The following is a 21,233-nucleotide window of genomic DNA, read 5'->3' as shown; positions in this document are numbered from 1 at the left end:
GTTCTCGCCCCCTACAGTGCAATTCGGCTAGGTATACATCCGCGCTAAAATATCAAAGTGAAAGTCATCATAGCTTGCGTAGTATACACCCAGCTCCCAACCCAACTTTGAGAATAGATTAACGGCGATAAAACATTTTTATCGCCCGATAAGTCTCACGTTAACGCGGCACGTTAACGCAGATAACGGCCCACCACTACTTTTTATATATTGTGATATAATGTGATATAATGTGTATCCCCTCTGTAACTTTTGCTGTCTACCATATGAGTTACAAAGGGGATACACATTATATCAGGACGTTTTTTCACCTGATATGTGTATCCCTGTGTAACTTTTGCTAGAAAAAGAGCAGACATCTCCTTATTATATCAGGTTGATCATTGTGACCAAAAGAACACAGTAAATAACACACATGATGGCAGGACATACCATATACATGTTAGGGGAGGTGATACACATTATAGGCTATAAGGTGAAAAAATGACCTGATATAATGTATATACCCTCTGTAACTCATATGGTAGACAGGTGAACAAAGCGGTTAATTGAAAAGCCATATTAAATTATAACAGAAATCATGTTAGAGGGCAGGGAGGGACGGGTTAGCAAATTCGGGGCATCCTTGTCAGAGAATGGACAGATAGCCTAGATTAAAGGAAAACATTGTTCATAAACCTGCATGTGATATCGAGTCACATAGATAGGCCTATCAGTCGGCCTATGTAGCTAAGGTGCATGGCAATATAGAACTTTGGAAAACACTGTCGATTAATCCACAATACTAAACGACACATTAGACAATTCACACGTGGCCTTAAAGTAACAGACAAATACACGTATTTATGTAGATAAATGAGTCCCTTGTTACTATGGAAAACCCTGTCGAGTCTTCCACGTTGCTATTTGTTCCATTTAAGAGGTGAATTCGAAGTGCAGCAGTTAAACTCCAGTTCTCTGAGTGCACGCGCGATCCCGCGGCCAGGGGATACAAATCCTGGCGGGGATAAGTGCCTTGGCACAACACCGGTCCGCCCAGTTCCCACGCGACATGCTCTCCTCCGCCCATTTTGTCCCGCAGCCAAAATATGTGAAACGTAAGACAAGACCCTAGTCACCGATAAGTTATTTTAAAACTTCATTCTGAGACACTTTGGTTGGACCATGGCAGCTGTAGCCGCTAGCTGGTCGAAACCCGCGGATGGATTCACGCTTTAGTTTATAACATAAAGGAGAAAATGAGAAGACGCCTTCCCGGTTTTATTCAGGCTCGTTGGCTAGTTGTTGTTTTACTGGACGTGCTTCCCAAATGTCTCTCCCAGTAGTTCTCCCCGGCTCCTGTTGCTCCGTTACCGGTGCTTCGGTGGCTTCTCAGTGGGCAGAGCCTTCCTACAGAAGCCGACCCCGATGTATATCCAGCTCTCGCATGCCGGGGTCTCAGTCGCGGATCATCCCCGCACTACTTCCCCGGCGCCCGCTGCTCTCCCTCGGCTTGCTGCAGCTGCTGCTCGGGTGCTCCATGGTCGCGCTCTCTTTCGGAGCCTTGTCGCTGAGCAGCTCGCCCCCCATCCGCAGCTCGTGCCCCTTTTGGGCTGGCTCTTCGGTAAGTTTTCCTTTTTTGAAACTCACTGCAGACTGCTTCATGTTAGCCCGGTTCCTACGAGATCCGCATGTGTTGCACACTATGGTCAACACACTAACAGTGTACTATCACTGTGTAGCATTGGGGTTGTGTTTTAACTGTCTCTACACAGACTCCACTTGGTACATGGGCACCAAGTGTAACTACCCCTCACAATAAAGAACTAGTTTAAGGATATTATAACCCACACAATACATGCTTGAACCTATGGTTCATGCATCAACAGGTATCTTATGTATTCACTACGAATGGCGTTAAAATAAGCTCTCATGTTGAAAATGGCAGTGTTTCTGCAGTACTAAGAGATGGCTCTTTAACATGTAGTTCTCATATCGCTGAGATGTTACATTGTCCAGCTGTGCGTCACATCACTGATGGGTCATTATGACCTGTGTGTTGTGATGTGTATGCCAGCCAGGGTCATTATGACCTGTGTGTTGTGATGTGTATGCCAGCCAGGGTCATTATGACCTGTGTGTTGTGATGTGTATGCCAGCCAGGGTCATTATGACCTGTGTGTTGTGATGTGTATGCCAGCCAGGGTCATTATGACCTGTGTGTTGTGATGTGTATGCCAGCCAGGGTCATTATGACCTGTGTGTTGTGATGTGTATGCCAGCCAGGCACTAATGCTGAAGGCTCGCTGATATAGCTGTCGGTCTTACTAGAACGGCATATGTATGCATTGTTGCTAACGTGTGCTGATGTTGTGACTGTGTGCATATGTGGGAAAGACGCATGAGTGACAGAGAGACGGAGGGAGAGCAGGGGAAAGGAAATGCAGCTGAACGAATACGCTGCGTGTTTTAACCTAAATAGCGATAAAAAAATTTTTTTTACGAAACGCAATGTGTGGCGGCCGGTGTTGATTCTGTGGCGCTCCGCCACAAATTAGTCTATGTGTGGGAAACACTGCACCTGCAGTACTGGTCTGTGTGGGTTACTTATCACCTGTAGTACTGGTCTGTGTGGGTTACCTATCACCTGTAGTACTGGTCTGTGTGGGTTACTTATCACCTGTAGTACTGGTCTGTGTGGGTTACTTATCACCTGCAGTACTGGTCTGTGTGGGTTACTTATCACCTGAAGTACTGGTCTGTGTGGGTTACTTATCACCTGCAGTACTGGTCTGTGTGGGTTACTTATCACCTGTAGTACTGGTCTGTGTGGGTTACTTATCACCTGTAGTACTGGTCTGTGTGGGTTACTTATCACCTGTAGTACTGGTCTGTGTGGGTTACTTATCATCTGCAGTACTGGTCTGTGTGGGTTACTTATCACCTGTAGTACTGGTCTGTGTGGGTTACTTATCACCTGTAGTACTGGTCTGTGTGGGTTACTTATCACCTGTAGTACTGGTCTGTGTGGGTTACTAATCACCTGCAGTACTGGTCTGTGTGGGTTACTTATCACCTGCAGTACTGGTCTGTGTGGGTTACTTATCACCTGTAGTACTGGTCTGTGTGGGTTACTCATCACCTGAAGTACTGGTCTGTGTGGGTTACTTATCACCTGTAGTACTGGTCTGTGTGGGTTACTTATCACCTGTAGTACTGGTCTGTGTGGGTTACTTATCACCTGTAGTACTGGTCTGTGAGGGTTACTTATCACCTGTAGTACTGGTCTGTGTGTGTTACTTATCACCTGCAGTACTGGTCTGTGTGGGTTAATTATCACCTGTAGTACTGGTCTGTGTGGGTTACTTATCACCTGTAGTACTGGTCTGTGTGGGTTACTTATCACCTGTAGTACTGGTCCCTGTAACAACTCTAGCTGTCACACTTCCCAGCTTCTCGTTATGACTAAACTCTGAAGTTCCAACAAAGAGTTTAAATGTTGCAACCTGCTGAGTTTTATCTGAAATGCTGCATTTTGAGGACAGCAGGCGATAACGTTCCCCTTGAGTAAACCAAAACTAGACACAAATAACCCCAATCCTGTCAATATTTGACTAGAGTGTTTAGAAATCCTGTTACAGAGGAAAGGTCAGGCCAGTTCAGTGGAGATTTTGCAATCCCAGATTGTAGCGTCGCGCCTCCCTCACATATGGAAGCGCTTAGTGTTCCTCCTCCTGGGCTGCTGAAGAGACCAGCACTGGGCCGGGGAGAGAGGGGACATGAGGACACCAGGGTAGTACATCTGGAGAGACTCCAGCCCCCACAATCCCCTGCAGCAGCACAGGAAGCAGACAGCTGTGTCTGCTCCTCTGTTAGGAGGAGTGTCTGTTACACTCCTCATCCTCTCACACCCCCCTCATGCCCCCCTCACATCTGATAGGTCACTAACAAGCCTAGATTTAAAGGTTGTGCTTGGTAGTGCTTGTGTTGTGCTGGGTACTGTTGTACTGGGTTGTGTGTTGTGCTGGCTTGTGTTGTGCTGGGTAGTGTTGTGCTGGGTAGTGTTGTGGTGGGTAGTGTTGTGCTGGGTAGTGTTGTTCTGGGTAGTGTTGTGTGTTGTGCTAGGTAGTGTTGTGCTGGGTAGTGTTGTGCTGGGTAGTGTTGTGCTGGGTAGTGTTGTGGTGGGTAGTGTTGTTCTGGGTAGTGTTGTGTGTTGTGCTAGGTAGTGTTGTGCTGGGTAGTGTTGTGCTGGGTAGTGTTGTGTGTTGTGCTGGGAATTGTTGTGTTGTGCTGGGTAGTGTTGTGTTGTGTGTTGTGCTGGGTAGTGTTGTGTTGTGTGTTGTGCTGGGTAGTGTGTTGTGCTGGGTAGTGTTGTGTGTTGTGCTGGGTAGTGTTGTGCTGGGTTGTGTTGTGCTGGGTAGTGTTGTGCTGGGTTGTGTTGTGCTGGGTTGTGTTGTGCTGGGTAGTGTTGTGCTGGGTAGTGTTGTGCTGGGTAGTGTTGTGTGTTGTGCTGGGTAGTGTTGTGTGTTGTGCTGGGTAGTGTTGTGTGTTGTGCTGGGTAGTGTTGTGCTGGGTAGTGTTGTGTGTTGTGCTGGGTAGTGTTGTGCTGGGTAGTGTTGTGTGTTGTGCTGGGTAGTGTTGTGCTGGGTTGTGTTGTGCTGGGTAGTGTTGTGTGTTGTGCTGGGTTGTGTTGTGCTGGGTAGTGTTGTGTGTTGTGCTGGGTAGTGTTGTGTGTTGTGGTGGGTAGTGTTGTGCTGGGTAGTGTTGTGCTGGGTAGTGTTGTGGTGGGTAGTGTTGTGCTGGGTAGTGTTGTGTGTTGTGCTGGGTAGTGTTGTGCTGGGTAGTGTTGTGCTGGGTAGTGTTGTGCTGGGTAGTGTTGTGTGTTGTGCTGGGTAGTGTTGTGTGTTGTGCTGGGTAGTGTTGTGCTGGGTAGTGTTGTGCTGGGTAGTGTTGTGCTGGGTTGTGTTGTGCTGGGTAGTGTTGTGTGTTGTGCTGGGTTGTGTTGTGCTGGGTAGTGTTGTGTGTTGTGCTGGGTAGTGTTGTGTGTTGTGCTGGGTAGTGTTGTGCTGGGTAGTGTTGTGTGTTGTGCTGGGTAGTGTTGTGCTGGGTAGTGTTGTGTGTTGTGCTGGGTAGTGTTGTGCTGGGTAGTGTTGTGTGTTGTGCTGGGTAGTGTTGTGCTGGGTAGTGTTGTGCTGGGTTGTGTTGTGCTGGGTAGTGTTGTGCTGGGTAGTGTTGTGTGTTGTGCTGGGTAGTGTTGTGCTGGGTAGTGTTGTGCTGGGTAGTGTTGTGCTGGGTAGTGTTGTGTGTTGTGCTGGGTAGTGTTGTGTGTTGTGCTGGGTAGTGTTGTGCTGGGTAGTGTTGTGCTGGGTTGTGTTGTGCTGGGTAGTGTTGTGTGTTGTGCTGGGTAGTGTTGTGCTGGGTAGTGTTGTGCTGGGTAGTGTTGTGTGTTGTGCTGGGTTGTGTTGTGCTGGGTAGTGTTGTGTGTTGTGCTGGGTAGTGTTGTGTGTTGTGCTGGGTAGTGTTGTGTGTTGTGCTGGGTAGTGTTGTGCTGGGTAGTGTTGTGCTGGGTAGTGTTGTGCTAAGTAGTGTTGTGCTGGGTAGTGTTGTGCTGGGTAGTGTTGTGCTGGGTAGTGTTGTGTGTTGTGCTGGGTAGTGTTGTGCTGGGTAGTGTTGTGCTGGGTAGTGTTGTGCTGGGTAGTGTTGTGCTAGGTAGTGTTGTGCTGGGTAGTGTTGTGCTGGGTAGTGTTGTGCTAAGTAGTGCTTTTGTTCCAGAAGGCTCTGCTGTTTCGTGATGAGGGTTAGGGTTAGGCTGCTGTTTCGTGATGAGACATGAGCACCCGAAGCAGCATGTTCCTGATTATCCTTGACCCAGAATAGTCTGGATATTTCTGTCTGAGGGCAAAGTCAGAGTCTCTCTGTCTCACATCCGCGTACTTCACGAGGTTAGGGTTCAACTGTTCATCCAGCACAGCCTCGCTGGGAACGTGTGTGTGTGTACATTCTCACACGTTGCGCCTGTGGTTCCACTAAGTTGTGTTCACATACGACGATTCAGTTGAAACGAAGCGCTATTTGAGCAATCCAAACTATGTGAGAAGTATACAGGCCTAGTAGGGGGCCGGGGGGGCAGCAAACAACAGAGCTGATGCTCCCGGTAACAGGCTGCCCTCCTCCAGCGGAGCGCTAGTCTCCTCCAGCGGAGCGCTAATCTCCTCCAGCGGAGCGCTAATCTCCTCCAGCGGAGCGCTAATCTCCTCCAGCGGAGCGCTAGTCTCCTCCAGCGGAGCGCTAATCTCCTCCAGCGGAGCGCTAATCTCCTCCAGCGGAGCGCTAGTCTCCTCCAGCGGAGCGCTAATCTCCTCCAGCGGAGCGCTAATCTCCTCCAGCGGAGCGCTAATCTCCTCCAGCGGAGCGCTAGTCTCCTCCAGCGGAGCGCTAGTCTCCTCCAGCGGAGCGCTAATCTCCTCCAGCGGAGCGCTAGTCTCCTCCAGCGGAGCGCTAGTCTCCTCCAGCGGAGCGCTAATCTCCTCCAGCGGAGCGCTAGTCTCCTCCAGCGGAGCGCTAGTCTCCTCCAGCGGAGCGCTAGTCTCCTCCAGCGGAGCGCTAGTCTCCTCCAGCGGAGCGCTAATCTCCTCCAGCGGAGCGCTAGTCTCCTCCAGCGGAGCGCTAGTCTCCTCCAGCGGAGCGCTAGCCAGGATTAGCTGCTTTGTTTACAGGTGTTTATCATAGCAGCGGCTCAGCGTTGCCACAGCCATACTGAGTTCACACGATGTGAAAGGCGTGTATGTGTTGGAGAAACAGGAAGTGCTTGTGTGTGTAAACAACTGCATGTTTACATTTACATTTAGTCATTTTAGCAGACGCTCTTATCCAGAGCGACTTACAGTAAGTACAGGGACATTCTCCCCGAGGCAAGTAGGGTGAAGTGCCTTGCCCAAGGACACACCATCATTTGACCCGGCGGGGAATCGATCCGGTAACCTTCTGATTACTAGCCCGACTCCCTCACCGCTCAGCCATCTGACTCCCGCATGTTGTAGAAGAAGATCGAAAATGCTGTGAAAGAAGATTTTGCTGTGTGTGTAAACAGGTTGGGATTGTGTGTGTGTGTGTGTAAACAGGTTGGGAATTGTGTGTGTGTGTGTGTGTAAACAGGTTGGGAATTGTGTGTGTGTGTGTGTTTGAATCAACATTTCTGAAGTACATTTTGAACATATGTCCCAGAGTGTGTTTTTACATTTACATTTACATTTATTCATTTAGCAGACGCATTTGTCCAAAGCGACTTTCAAGAGAGAGCTTCACAAAGTGCATAGGTCACTGATAATAACAACAAGATAGCCCCACAGCATTGCGGGTAGTCAAAAACAAGAAGTACATATTGTGAACAACCAAAAAATTGTGCTAAAGGGAAGAAACCATAAGAGCATGTAGTTAAACAAGTTAAAATTACACAACATTAATCTCTAAGTGCAGGTGTACCTGTAGGAAAGCAATAAAAATAGGATTATCTAAAAAAGAAGAATACAACAGTTTAAATCAGCTACCACTAACCAACAAGAGCAACCGTCTAAGCAAGAGTCATTGTGAACCTTGAGGAAACTAGCATTGGATTCAGCAAACCATTCCTAAGTACCATTGTACTCCCGGAACAAGTGCGTCTTGAGCCTTCTCTTGAAGGTGGAGAGACAGTCCGTGTCTCTGATGGAGGTGGGTGAGTGATTCCACCACTGGGGTGCCAGGCAGGAGAAGAGCTTGTGCTGGGACCGGGCGGTCTTGAGAGGTGGGACCACCAGGCGGTTGTCTGAAGAAGACCGTAGGTGGCGGGTGGGGGTGTAAGGCTGCAGGAGAGACTTGATGTAGTCGGGCGCAGTTCCGTTCACTGCTCGGAATGTCAGTACCAGGGTCTTGAATCTGATGCGGGCCGTTATGGGTAGCCAGTGGAGGGAGATGAGGAGCGGGGTAACGTGGGAGCGTCTGGGTAGATTGTAGATCAGACGGGCCGCTGCGTTCTGAATTCTCTGAAGAGGGCGGGTTGCGCATGATGGGAGACCGGCGAGCAGCGAGTTGCAGTAGTCCAACTTGGAGAGGACAAGTGCTTGGACAAGCAGCTGGGTGGAGTGCTCAGACAGGTATCTCCTGATCTTCCGGATGTTGTAGAGGGTGAATCTACACGACCGGGACACCGCAGCAATTTGGGCCGTGAGGGAGAGCTCGTCATCCATGGTAACCCCAAGGTTCCTGGCAGAGGATGAGGAGGTCACCGTCGCAGATCCCAGGGTGATTGAGAAGTCATGGGAGATGGAGGGTTTGGCCGGGATGATGAGAAGTTCCGTTTTGGCAAGGTTCAGCTGGAGGTGGTGCTCAGTCATCCAGGCGGAGATGTCTGCGAGGCAGGCCTCAATCCTAGCTGAGATCCCCGGATCGGTCGGAGGGAACGACAGGTACAGCTGCGTGTCGTCAGCGTAGCAGTGGTAGGAGAACCCATGGGAGGTGATGATTGGTCCAAGTGAGGTGGTGTACAGAGAGAAGAGGAGGAGACCAAGGACGGAGCCCTGTGGGACACCAGTGGAGAGCTGGCGAGGGCCTGACAGTTTGCCTCCCCAGGAGACCTGGTAGGATCTTCCCGACAGGTAGGATGAGATCCACTGGAGTGCAGTGCCAGTGATGCCCATCTCAGAAAGTCTGGAGAGCAGGATCTGGTGGTTAACCGTATCAAACACCGCAGAAAGGTCCAGCAGCATGATGACGGATGACCTGGAAGCCGCTCTGGCAGACTGGAGGGCAGTGGTGACTGAAAGGAGGGCAGTCTCTGTGGAGTGGCCGGTCTTGAAGCCCGATTGGTTGGGGTCGAGCAGTTTGTTCTGAGAAAGGAAGTTAGACAGTTGGTTAGATACAGCACGTTCAATTGTTTTAGAAAAGAAGGGCAACAATGATACCGGTCTGTAGTTCTGGAGGACGGCAGGGTTAAGGGAGGGTTTTTTGAGTAAAGGGGTAACTCTGGCCTGTTTGAAGGCAGAGGGGAAGGTGCCAGAGGTAAGAGAGGAGTTTAGAACATGGAGCAGAAAAGTTATGATAGAGGGGGAGATGGTTTGAAAGAGAGGGGACAGGATCAAGGGGACAGGAGGTGGGGCGATGAGAGAGAATGAGGTCAGAGAGCTCTGCCTCGGACAGGGAAGAGAAGGAGTTTAGACATTTAGTTGGGTCAGTCGTGGAGGGTGAGGGGGTAGGAAGGGTGGGTTTAGGGAACCGACTGCTAATGTCGGCGACTTTTTTCTCAAAGAAGGAGGAGAAGTCGTCTGCTGTCAGGGTGGAGGGGTGGGGGGTGGGGGAGGTGAGTTAAGAAGGGTGGAGAAGGTAGAGAAAAGTTTGTGGGGGTTTGAAGCAGAGTTAATTTTGTTAAGAAAGTAGAGGGTTTTGGCACCAGTTATGTGAGAAGAGAAGGATTTGAGGAGGGAGTGATACTTATCAAGAGAGGAAGGAACGAGAACTCGTCAATGGGAGGGAGGGAGGATGTTACAATAGAGGAGAAGTGGGAGGGGGATAGCGAGCGGAGGTTGCGCCGGAAAGTTACGAGGGGAGGGGAGGTAGGAGGGGTTGGAGGGAGAGAGACAGTGAATTGGATAAAGTAGTGATCAGAGATGTGCAGTGGGGTTACAGAGGTTAAGTCAGTGATACAGTTACGTGTCAGGACGAGGTCTAGCTGTTTGCCTGCCTTGTGGGTCGCCGGTGTGCTCAGCAGCGTCAGGTCGAAGGAGGTCAGGAGAGACAAGAAGTCGACAGCCTGCATTCCTTGGTGCCAGAGTGTGTTTTTACATTTTACATTTATTCATTTAGCAGACGCTTTTATCCAAAACGACTTCCAAGAGAGAGCTTTACAAAGTGCATTGGTCACTGATAATAACAACAAGATAGCCCCAAAGCTTTGCGGGTAGCCAATACAAGCACACATTGTGAACAACCAAAAAAAAGGGGGCCAAAGGGAAAAACCATAAGAGCATGTAGTTAAGCAAGTTACAATTTAAACAACATGAATCTTTTTTGTTAATGCTCACCATGCTTTTGCCTGTTCCTTTGGGTGTATAAATGCTGCTGTGTGTCTTAATAAATGTTGTGTCTGCAGGTGATCCTATCAGGGATTGTGGGGCTCACAACATGGAGGCGCCCCATGCTGCTGTTGGTAAGTCAACACCTCAACACACCACCTCCCCACACCTCTCCAGACCTCTCCACAGCTCCCCACACCTCTCCACAACTCCCCACACCTCGAACCCCTCTCCCCACACCTCTCCACACCTCTCTTTACACCTCTCCACACCTCTCTTTACACCTCTCCACACCTCTCTTTACACCTCTCCACACCTCTCTTTACACCTCTCCACACCTATTTTTACACCTCTCCACACCTCTCTTTACACCTCTCCACACCTCTCTTTACACCTCTCCACACCTCTCTTTACACCTCTCCACACCTCTCTTTACACCTCTCCACACTTCTCCACACCTTCCCACACCTCTCCACAACTCCCCACACCTCGAACCCCTCTCCCCACACCTCTCCACACCTCTCTTTACACCTCCCCACACTTCTCCACACCTCAACACACCACCTTCCCACACCTCCACACCCCCTCCCCACACCTCTCCACACCCCCTCTATACACACACCTCTCCACACCCCTCCCCACACCTCTGAGGTCACATCATGCTGTCCTAGTCCTCCTCTGACCCCTGCCCTTTCACAGCATGCTGTATTCTGAGCCCAAAACAAACTTTTTCCTGTTAATGCACAAGCCTTTTCTTTCTGTTCAAAATGTGACTCACTAGAAACACAAGATACTTCTGTGTAGTCGGTGGAAACAATGTAAAAGTTAGTCACACGCCAGATGTGTCCACCTCGACCTAGAACGCTCGAAATTGAACAATTAGAACGTTCAGAGAACGTTAACCAGAACGTTATGGTGTGACGGAGCCTTTAGAGACTTATTGCTCTTGTGGTTAGTGGTAACTGAGTTCACTTTTTGTACTCGCTGTGATATATTGTTTTATTGTTGCTTTTTTTTCTACAGGTACACTTGCACTTATAGCGGTTCATGTTGTTTAATTGTAACTTGCGTTACTACATGCTCTTATGGTTCTTCCCTTTGGCACTTATTTTGGTGTACTTCATGTTTTGGCTACTCGCAATGCTTTGGGGCTATCTTGTTGTTATTATCAGTGACCTATGCACTTTGTAAAGCTCTCTCTTGGAAATCGCTTTGGATAAAAGCGTCTGCTAAATGAATTAATGTAAATGTAAATATGATTTTATCTCAAGTATGGAAATGAAGGTCTCAGTGTAGGTGTACAGTGTCACCCCCCACCCCCCTGTGTGTGTGTGTGTGTGTGTGTGTGTGTGTGTGTGTGTGTGTGCGTGTGAGTGAGTGTGTGTGTGTATGAAGCTGGAAGGAAGTGTTCAACAGAACTGGGAAGTTTCTGATTGCGGAAGGGCTTGACTGGAGTCGAGTTGTCTAGGCTGTAGGGTGTGTGTGGGGGGGGGGGGTGTGTTTGTGTGTGTGGGGGTGTTTGTGTGTGTGTGGGTGGGGTGGGGGTGAGGAGACAGGAGGGCAGGAGGAGGGTGAGAGCAAGAGGAAAGAAGAAGAAGAGGAAGAGGGGGAGGAATGGAAGGGGGGTTGTTAAGGAAACGAGTCAAAGAGAAAGGCAGTTGTTTTGGTTGTTGGTTGAATACCAGAGACTTTTAGTCTCTTAACCACAGTATAGCAACTAGTCAGGTGTCCGCCTCCCACACACAACCTCCCATACACACGCTTCCCAACACACACACACACACACACTCTAGCGTGGAATGAGTTCAAACAATGACTTATTATCTTCCCTATATTTTCTCTCTTTTTCTTTGTCACACCTGGAAGTAAAAACAATGCTTTCCTTTCCTTCCAACTCATATATATATATATATATATAGTTGGAAGGAAAGGAAAGCATTGAAAGGAAAGCATATATATATATATATATATATATATAGACACACACACACACACAGTGGCACCAGTCCACTGGTCCTGGCTGCCACAGGCAGAGTTGATGGTTCCTCTGGTCTGATGGTATTAGGGTTAGGGTTAGTTGGTATTAGGGTTAGGGTTAGATGGTATTAGGGTTAGGGTTAGATGGTATTAGTTTGAAGTAGGCTCAGCTTTACAACTTTCTTTTTAAAACAATTAATATCACATTTGTCTCTAATGTATCTCTATGTACCCCCAAAATGAACATGGCTGCTCTAACCCCTCTCTCCTCCCCCTCAGGTGAACATGGCTGCTCTAACCCCTCTCTCCTCCCCCCCAGGTGAACATGGCTGCTCTAACCCCTCTCTCCTCCCCCCCCCCAGGTGAACATGGCTGCTCTAACCCCTCTCTCCCCCCCCCCCCCCCCCCCAGGTGAACATGGCTGCTCTAACCCCTCTCTCCTCCCCCCCAGGTGAACATGGCTGCTCTAACCCCTCTCTCCTCCCCCCCAGGTGAACATGGCTGCTCTAACCCCTCTCTCCTCCCCCCCAGGTGAACATGGCTGCTCTAACCCCTCTCTCCTCCCCCCCCCAGGTGAACATGGCTGCTCTAACCCCTCTCTCCCCCCCCCCCCCCCCCCCCCCCCCAGGTGAACATGGCTGCTCTAACCCCTCTCTCCTCCCCCCCAGGTGAACATGGCTGCCCTAACCCCTCTCTCCTCCCCCCCAGGTGAACATGTTTGTGCTCCTCTCCGTGGTGTGTGTGCTGCTCAACTTGGCCGGCTTCATCCTGTGCTGCCAGGGAGCCCAGCTGGTCTCCAGCATGTCCTCCTGCCAGCTGGTCAGTAAGAGCTGGCGTGCATCACTAGTCAGTCTAGGTGTGTGTTACAGTTGTAGTGGTGTGTTTAGGTGTGTGTGTTACAGTTGTAGTGGTGTGTTTAGGTGTGTGTGTTGTGTTTTCCAGAACGACGTGACGGCTGTGTGTGTTGTAACGTGTGTGTTTCAACGTGTGTGTGTTCCTCCAGAGCGAGGCGGGGGATGCGTGTCTCTGCTGCCCCCTCCCCCCCCTCTCGTCCTGCCCTGAAGACAAGCTGCTGCTGCTGCACCCTGGACACTCCTGCAACACCATGAAGATCCTGCTCAAGGTACACATGTATGCTGCTCTATGTACAGGTGTGTGTGTAGTTATAGGTGTGTGTGTGTAGTTATAGGTGTGTGCGTGTAGTTATAGGTGTGTGTGTGTGTGTGTAGTTATAGCTGTGTGTGTAGTTATAGGTGTGGGTGTGTGTGTAGTTATAGGTGTGTGTGTGTAGTTATAGGTGTGTGTGTGTAGTTATAGGTGTGTGTGTGTGTAGTTATAGCTGTGTGTGTGTAGTTATAGGTGTGTGTGTGTAGTTATAGCTGTGTGTGTGTAGTTATAGGTGTGTGTGTGTAGTTATAGGTGTGTGTGTGTAGTTATAGCTGTGTGTGTGTAGTTATAGGTGTGTGTGTGTGTAGTTATAGCTGTGTGTGTGTAGTTATAGGTGTGTGTGTGTAGTTATAGGTGTGTGTGTGTAGTTATAGGTGTGTGTGTGTAGTTATAGGTGTGTGCGTGTAGTTATAGGTGTGTGTGTGTGTAGTTATAGGTGTGTGTGCGTGTAGTTATAGGTGTGTGTGCGTGTAGTTATAGCTGTGTGTGTGTAGTTATAGGTGTGTGTGTGTGTGTGTGTAGTTATAGGTGTGTGTGTGTAGTTATAGGTGTGTGTGCGTGTAGTTATAGCTGTGTGTGTGTAGTTATAGGTGTGTGTGTGTGTAGTTATAGGTGTGTGTCTGTGTAGTTATAGGTGTGTGTCTGTGTAGTTATAGGTGTGTCTGTGTAGTTATAGGTGTGTGTCTGTGTAGTTATAGGTGTGTGTCTGTGTAGTTATAGGTGTGTGTGTGTAGTTATAGGTGTGTGCGTGTAGTTATAGGTGTGTGCGTGTAGTTATAGGTGTGTGCGTGTAGTCATAGGTGTGTGCGTGTAGTTATAGGTGTTTGTCTGTGTAGTTATAGGTGTGTGTGTTTAGTTATAGGTGTGTGTGTGTGTAGTTATAGGTGTGTGTGTGTTTAGTTATAGGTGTGTGTGTGTGTAGTTATAGGTGTGTGTGTGTGTAGTTATAGGTGTGTGTGTGTGTGTAGTTATAGGTGTGTGTGTGTGTAGTTATAGGTGTGTGTGTGTGTTTAGTTATAGGTGTGTGTGTGTGTGTGTGTAGTTATAGGTGTGTGTTTGTAGTTATAGGTGTGTTTGTGTGTGTGTGTAGTTATAGGTGTGTGTGTGTAGTTATAGGTGTGTGTGTGTGTGTAGTTATAGGTGTGTGTGTGTAGTTATAGGTGTGTGTGTGTGTAGTTATAGGTGTGTGTGTGTAGTTATAGGTGTGTGTGTGTGTAGTTATAGGTGTGTGTGTGTAGTTATAGGTGTGTGTGTGTGTAGTTATAGGTGTGTGTGTGTAGTTATAGGTGTGTGTGTGTAGTTATAGGTGTGTGTAGTTATAGGTGTGTGTGTGTAGTTATAGGTGTGTGTGTGTGTGTAGTTATAGGTGTGTGTGTGTAGTTATAGGTGTGTGTGTGTGTGTAGTTATAGGTGTGTGTGTGTAGTTATAGGTGTGTGTAGTTATAGGTGTGTGTGTGTAGTTATAGGTGTGTGTGTGTGTAGTTGTGTGTTTCTCCTGACTGTCCTCCCGGTTTGTTCTAGAAGGTTCTGTTTGCGCTGTGTGCCCTGAACGCCCTCACAGCGGCCGTGTGTCTGGTGGCCGCCGCCCTGCGCTACCTCCAGATCCTCACCACCCCGCCCCCCCTGCCTGGTGAGCCAATCACATCTGTCCTCCACGGCATGGTAGCCAATCACGTTCATCCTCCTCCAACACGGTAGTTGGTGGTAGTGATGGGTATAGCTAAGCTCAGCAGTGGTTAGAGCATTTGACTGCAGATCAAGAGGGCGCAGGTTAAATTCCCCCTGCACATTGCTTTGGATACCGAGTCTGAAATGAATACATGAACTAATGACAATATCATTTTATATTTATTCATTTAGCAGATGCTTTTATCCAAAGCGACTTCCAAGAGAGAGCTTTACAAAGTGCATAGGTCACTGATAAAAACAACAAGATAGCCCCAAAGCATTGCGGGTAGCCAAAAACAAGAAGCACACATTGTGAACAACCAAAAAATAAGTGCCAAAGGGAAGAACCATAAGAGCATGTAGTTAAGCGAGTTACAATTAAACAACATGAATCTCTAAGTTCAAGAGTACCTGTAGAAAAAGCAACAACAGTAAAAATAAGATTAACTAAAATAAAATATTTCGCAGGGAATTTTATAAACTAATGTCTTATAATAATTTAATAATAAGTTCAAATCTGGTGTGTACGTGAATATGAAGCTCTGATCATGTGACCTGTTGCCTCTTTCTGATAGGACGAACCTCGTTCAATAGCAGAAGAGGGGGAGGAGCCATCACCGGTCCCCGACCCAGATGAGTTTGTCCCCCCGGCCCCGCCCCCTTCCTACTTCTCCACCTTCTACTCATACACACCCCGCCTGGCCCGCCGGTAAAACTCACACACACACACTCGCGCAATCACACCTACACATGGTGGTTAGGTTGTGTAGGGTTATCAGTTCCTTGTGTTTCAGGATGTTTGGGGACAGCGTGATGCCTCTCCCTCACATCTCCAGGATCAAGGGGGGGGAGGTGTTCTGTCCTCTGGACCCGCCCCCTCCTTACGAGGCTGTTGTTGGCTCCTCCCCCCCTCCTCCCCTACCTGTACAGGTACATTACCACTGGCAACACCGTGTATACACTGTAAACATACATACACAGATACACTATATACAGTACATCTATAGTGTACTGCTTGCTGTGATATAAAAAGGTGAGCTGTTGCTTTTATAAAATGGTCAAGAAGTATGGCAATATGAAAGTAATAGACATAGTGTGTTTGACCATGTGTCTCCTGTGTTCAGGAGGCAGAGATGGATCTGGAGGAGCAGAGAGAGGGCGCAGGGCCAGGTAGGAGCACCTCTGGAGAACATGACACAGCCCAGCCCAACTTGTAGCTATAGCACAGACATGGGCCTGCTGTAGGTCTCTCTGTGGAAGTAGAGCTGTAGTTCTCTCTCATGTGAACAGGACATAACCCTGTCTCTGGGTCATGCCCTTCCACTGTGCCAGTTGTGTCATCCATGTATTTATTTTAGTCTCAGATGCTACATTCCCACCCCCTCTCACTCTCTTGACATGGGCTTAATGTGGACACAGGATCACTCTGGTCCAGAGAGAGCAGGAGGGAGAGAGAGAGGGAGAGGGAGAGGGGGAGAGAGGGAGAGGGAGGGAGGGAGAGGGAGAGGGAGAGAGCAGGAAAGAGCAGGAAAGCGAGTCGTTTGGGAGTCTGGCAGCTCCGAGGAACACACTTCTCTGTTCATGTCTTGTATGATGTGTGGAATGTAAGAAATAAAGACTTGAGATGGAGGTGGTGGTGGAACGGAGGTCTATTATCTGTCTGTGTGTCTTTCAGAGGGCTGCCCCCCTGTCCCCCTGCCAATGGCCCCCTCACCCCCCCAGCCGGGGCCCCCCCCCTCACCCCGCCAGCCGGGGCCCCCCCCCCTCACCCCCCCTGCACCACCCTAGACCCCGCCAGTCGGGGCCCCCACCCTCACCCCCCCTGCACCACCCCAGACCCCCCCAGCCGAGGCCCCCACCCTCATCGCCCCCCCTGGGCCCCCCCCAGCCAGGGCTGGTGCCCCCCACTCAGACCCAGCGTCTCCACAGGTCCAACAGTGACCCGGTTCTAGTGGACCTGGCAGCCAAAGGTAAAGGGTGTGTGAGGAGACACATTAGGAGGTCTGCAGATATATGTATACATACATCCATATATATACATTAGGGCTGTCAAAGTTAACCCAATCTCACTTTAACGCGACAAAAAAAAAGTGCCGTTAACGCAGGTTTCTTTTTGACCCTGGGAATCACCTGCCGTCACATGACTTCGACTGCCGACGGTAGATGATGGAGAGAGGGATTTTAGATGGAAGTTCCATTTCAAATAATTGCGAGACGGCTCGGTTGACAACTAAGACTGTGTACTGATTGTCAGGCTGAGTTTAGTTATCACCGGAGTACTTCCAGCCTAAACTATCACATGCAAGCCAAGCACACAGCTAACAGCAGCAGTGTTCGCTCCGGTAATAAATGGCAGACAACACTCGCAAAAGAAGAGAGCAGCTGACTGGGTTTAACAAGATAGAAACTGTAGGTCAATATTAAGGTCAATCTGTGGTTGCTTGAATGTTTGAGGGAGATTTGAATATTATGGAGCTATGAGTAGGCTATGAGACCACATGTCTTAAATGTATTTTATATTTGAGAATAAGTCTAATTTTGTGGATGTTTATAATACAGCAGTATAATTTAGCACTTACACTACTGACACGTTGACCCCCTCCCCCTTATCTCCACACTCTTCCCCCCAGTCTTAAGCTGCGAAGCTGCAAAACGGACCACAGACTCATCCACCCAGACCTCCCAGTGCGCCCTAGCCTCCCAGCCCCAGACAGTGACCCTCCGCAGGGGCCCCAGGGCACCGCGGCGCCCCCGGCCCTCCTCCATGGTGGACCACCAGAGCTACCGGCAAACCCAGCAGCTGGTGAGCCGCTTCCTGGAGCAGCCGTCAGCGTGCGGGCTGGCCCCTGAGGTGCAGGAGCTGGTGGACAGCATCCGCAGCGTGCTACGCTCCGACCAGGAGCACATGGAGGAAGCTGTGCGCTGTGCTAGCTACATAGAGCAGGTATGCTGTGCTAGCTACATAGAGCAGGTACGCAGACCCTGTGCGCTGTGCTTGCTACATAGAGCGGGTACGCAGACCCTGTGCGCTGTGTTAGCTACATAGAGCAGGTACGCAGACCCTGTGCGCTGTGCTAGCTACATAGAGCAGGTACGCAGACCCTGTGCGCTGTGCTAGCTACATAGAGCGGGTACACAGACCCTGTGCGCTGTGCTAGCTACATAGAGCAGGTACGCATACCCTGTGCGCTGTGCTAGCTACATAGAGCGGGTACGCAGACCCTGTAGCTGTGCTAGCTACATAGAGCAGGTACACAGACCCTGTGCGCTGTGCTAGCTACATAGAGCAGGTACGCAGACCCTGTGCGCTGTGCTAGCTACATAGAGCAGATACGCAGTTGAAAATAATGAACAACATAAAATAAATGGTATTACCAGTCAATGTTTGCTAGGAAGTAGCATCTCAAATCATCTTTTGTCTATGTTTGAGTGATTAATAGGTAAATATTGTTCAGTAATAGTATTGTTCACTCTCTCCCCCCCCCCCCCCCCCCCCCCCCCCCCCCCCCATGACTTCCATCTAAGCCAAGCCTGTACTAGACCATGTTAAATGAAAGCAGAGCACGATCTCACACTAGACACACTATACTCCCAGGTTGGGACTACTCACCTGGTGCGTGTGGAGGCGAAGTCTCTTTGGTAGATGACCTGCTGGACTAGTCTTAGACTAGGTGGCTGGTCTAAGGTGCAGGTTTAATGTTCAGGTTATTTATTCGGTTTGTTGGTACCCTCCTGCAGGTGATCACGGGATCAGAGACAGTCTCTCCAGCCAATCAGCCACCACTCCTCCCAAGACTAGGCCCCACCCCCCCACAGGCAGGCTCCTCCTCCCAGACCCTTCCCCTGAGGAAGAGGCCAGGGTTGCTGCACCTGCACAGCTGCGGAGACCTCAGCACCTTCACCTGGGCCGAGCTACGGCCCCTGGCCCGCCGGGGGGCGGGGTCCAGGGCCGGGGGGGCACGGCTGGACCACGAGCGCCCCCATAGTCTGATTGGTGTGTTCAGAGAGACTGTGCTCTGAGGAATCCTACCATCCTGATCACACGATCTCTGGAAGGGCTGCAGAGCTACTCTTGAGGGGATAAACTTTCAGCAAAACTCTCATGGGTCCCACAGTCTGCAAAACAGGCATTGTGTGTTGTGTGAATATGTTTTTAGTGGTTCTGTGCTGATACTGTTGTAGTTTAAAAGTGGGTTGCTTTGAAAAAGAGATGAACTTTGGCACCTTATACCCAGACAGTATCACACCAAACAGGTCTTCAATGATGTTAGACCTGCTAATTTAACATGGATCAACATCGATGGTCATGTTGACATTCAGATATTTCTGAATAACAGACTATTACTTTAACCCCCCCCTTTTAAGTATCTTATTAACGGTTCTATAAAGTTGTCTTTAAAGAAGTCTAGCACATGCTGCTAACACCAGTTGTGTTGCACTGAACACTAAGATTCTCCATGCTGAACACGGTCCGGGGTCAAGGTCAGCCAAGTGCCTTTTATTTTATTCCCGATTCCTTTCAAACTTCACCCATGTGGAGAAACTCTTTCCTGGCTGGTTGTTCATTTGAGTGTCAAGGATTGTTTTTAGGGCGTTCTGCATTGTGCGTATTTCTGAATTGGTTGTTTAAAGGATTTTTCGATTCTGAACATGTTGGTTTCAATTATCCAAACTCTAGTCCAGCAAGAGTCTGTAAACAGGAAGTGATCAACCCAAAAAATATATTTTTAACACTCAGGCAGCAACATCCTTCTGCGAGTAGTTTATTGTTGTAAATACTGACACAGCAATGTAGCTCAATAGTTGTAACGTCACAGAAAAAAAGTTAGCAAATAAATTAACATTGCCATTGCTGTACAGAAAGTGTATTTTTCTTGTTTCATCATTAGACACATCGACAAACAATTTGTTAAGATTAATTACATTCAAAACAAGTGCATTTATAAACGCTACTTAGTCATCTCCCCAGTCGCATGTGGTCAGAGTCCTTGATGATCCCAACCAGTACTAAGAAGTTATTCGTCAGACTTCCTGCCAAAGACTCCAGAACTATGTCTGTACAGCTTACATCGTTCTACACAGTCAACATGGTTTCCTAAGTTAATTCAGAATTGCTTTGAGAGATCTTGCCTAGTCTGAATTTTTCACATTATTTCATCAAAGCTTGCTTATATGGTCAATCCAAACTCAACACACAAAAGCCATTAGAAGTATATACCTATATATATATATCATATATATTAATGTCTATAATGTTTCCAGCTGGTTTTGGTATTTAACGTGGAGTAAAGGTGGTCACGCCACACACACTAGAAACAGTGAGGACACTGCTGCACCTCCATTAACCCCAGAACAATGCTAGGTAATATGTTCTACGTCACTAAGCTAATAAAAAGTACAGGAATGGTAATAAGGCCAAAATGAGCTTCTGGGATATGATTTGGACAATCTGATGTTGAGTCACACTGGTGGGTAGAGGAAAGGGCTAACATGTTCACCTTGTGGCAGTGTAACCGTAGCAACCACAGACATGAAGATGCAGCGAAGTAACAAGCGCCTCCTCAGACCTCCAGAAGACACTACTCTGAAGCCAACAATATTTTTGTAAACACGGTCTGGAGGAATTTCTGAAGTAGGAAGTGACATGAGTAAACAGGATGTGAGCTAGGTGTTCAAGGTCAAAGGTTGTATACATACCTTAAAGCGGAAGCTTCCAGGAAGTAGTAATGTTAGTGACAAAGCAGGCAGCCTATATGACATTTACAGCAGGAAGTTACTTTCATGTCTCCCAGCACAGCAGCAGTTAGGGATGAATTACATTGTTTACAATTTCACACGATCCTTGGAAGAAGGTTCCAAAGATTCTATAACGACTGAACACTAGAGTAGTCAGTAGGTCATGTGACCTGTCCATCTATTTCCTATGCATCAATCTCAGTTCAATATTGTAAAACCACATGTATGGTACAATATTACAATTTCACATCTGTTAAACTGAGGAATATATATTCTTACGGGTATGGCAATCCTCTGACTTTAACCAACATTTAGGGGTACTAGCCAACCATCAAAACAGTGGAAATCATTACTTCCTGGATGAGTGGTCTATACAAGGCAGTAACAAGAAGGATGTAAGTACCCAACATCATCCACAGGAAGTTTCCAGGTTCTTCTAAGTCAAGCAGATTTAGTTACATGCACTCACAAGACTGCAATCTATTCATAGCAGGGTGACATCAGCGGATCAGTTCTAGATCTGCAATGAGGGAAGTCTAGTCTAGAACGACAAACATACTTCACTATGGTTCCTACGTCAGCACCGTGAGGGCCTCAGAGTTTATATGCCTTTTCAGTACCATCAGTCTATCACAGTTGCTAAATAATACAGTTTAATGA

General features: G+C 48.5%; 1 protein-coding gene across 1 annotated transcript; it reads left to right on the top strand.

Moving 5' to 3' along the window:
* The first annotated feature begins 243 nt into the window (after positions 1-243).
* fam189a2 (family with sequence similarity 189 member A2) lies at positions 244-19,879 on the top strand. The gene is made up of 11 exons (XM_047023291.1): positions 244-1,603; positions 10,103-10,159; positions 12,711-12,821; positions 13,006-13,125; positions 14,691-14,831; positions 15,413-15,546; positions 15,632-15,767; positions 15,962-16,050; positions 16,611-16,807; positions 17,468-17,808; positions 18,576-19,879. The coding sequence occupies exons 1-11, from the start codon at positions 1,310-1,312 to the stop codon at positions 18,855-18,857; spliced, it is 1,902 nt and encodes a 633-aa protein (XP_046879247.1). The 5' UTR covers positions 244-1,309; the 3' UTR covers positions 18,858-19,879.
* Positions 19,880-21,233: the final 1,354 nt, after the last annotated feature.

Source organism: Hypomesus transpacificus, chromosome 7 (genome assembly GCF_021917145.1).
Source record: "Hypomesus transpacificus isolate Combined female chromosome 7, fHypTra1, whole genome shotgun sequence".
In the NCBI taxonomy this organism is placed as follows: domain Eukaryota; kingdom Metazoa; phylum Chordata; class Actinopteri; order Osmeriformes; family Osmeridae; genus Hypomesus; species Hypomesus transpacificus.
This window is presented reverse-complemented; position numbering and strand designations above follow the sequence as displayed.

Excerpts from the sequence above, each read along its gene's own strand:
- fam189a2 (XM_047023291.1), top strand. The coding sequence starts at position 1,310 with ATGTCTCTCCCAGTAGTTCTCCCCGGCTCCTGTTGCTCCGTTACCGGT. Across the intron at positions 13,126-14,690 it reads CCATGAAGATCCTGCTCAAG|AAGGTTCTGTTTGCGCTGTG; the intron begins GTACACATGTAT and ends GGTTTGTTCTAG. Across the intron at positions 17,809-18,575 it reads GTGCTAGCTACATAGAGCAG|GTGATCACGGGATCAGAGAC; the intron begins GTACGCAGACCC and ends ACCCTCCTGCAG.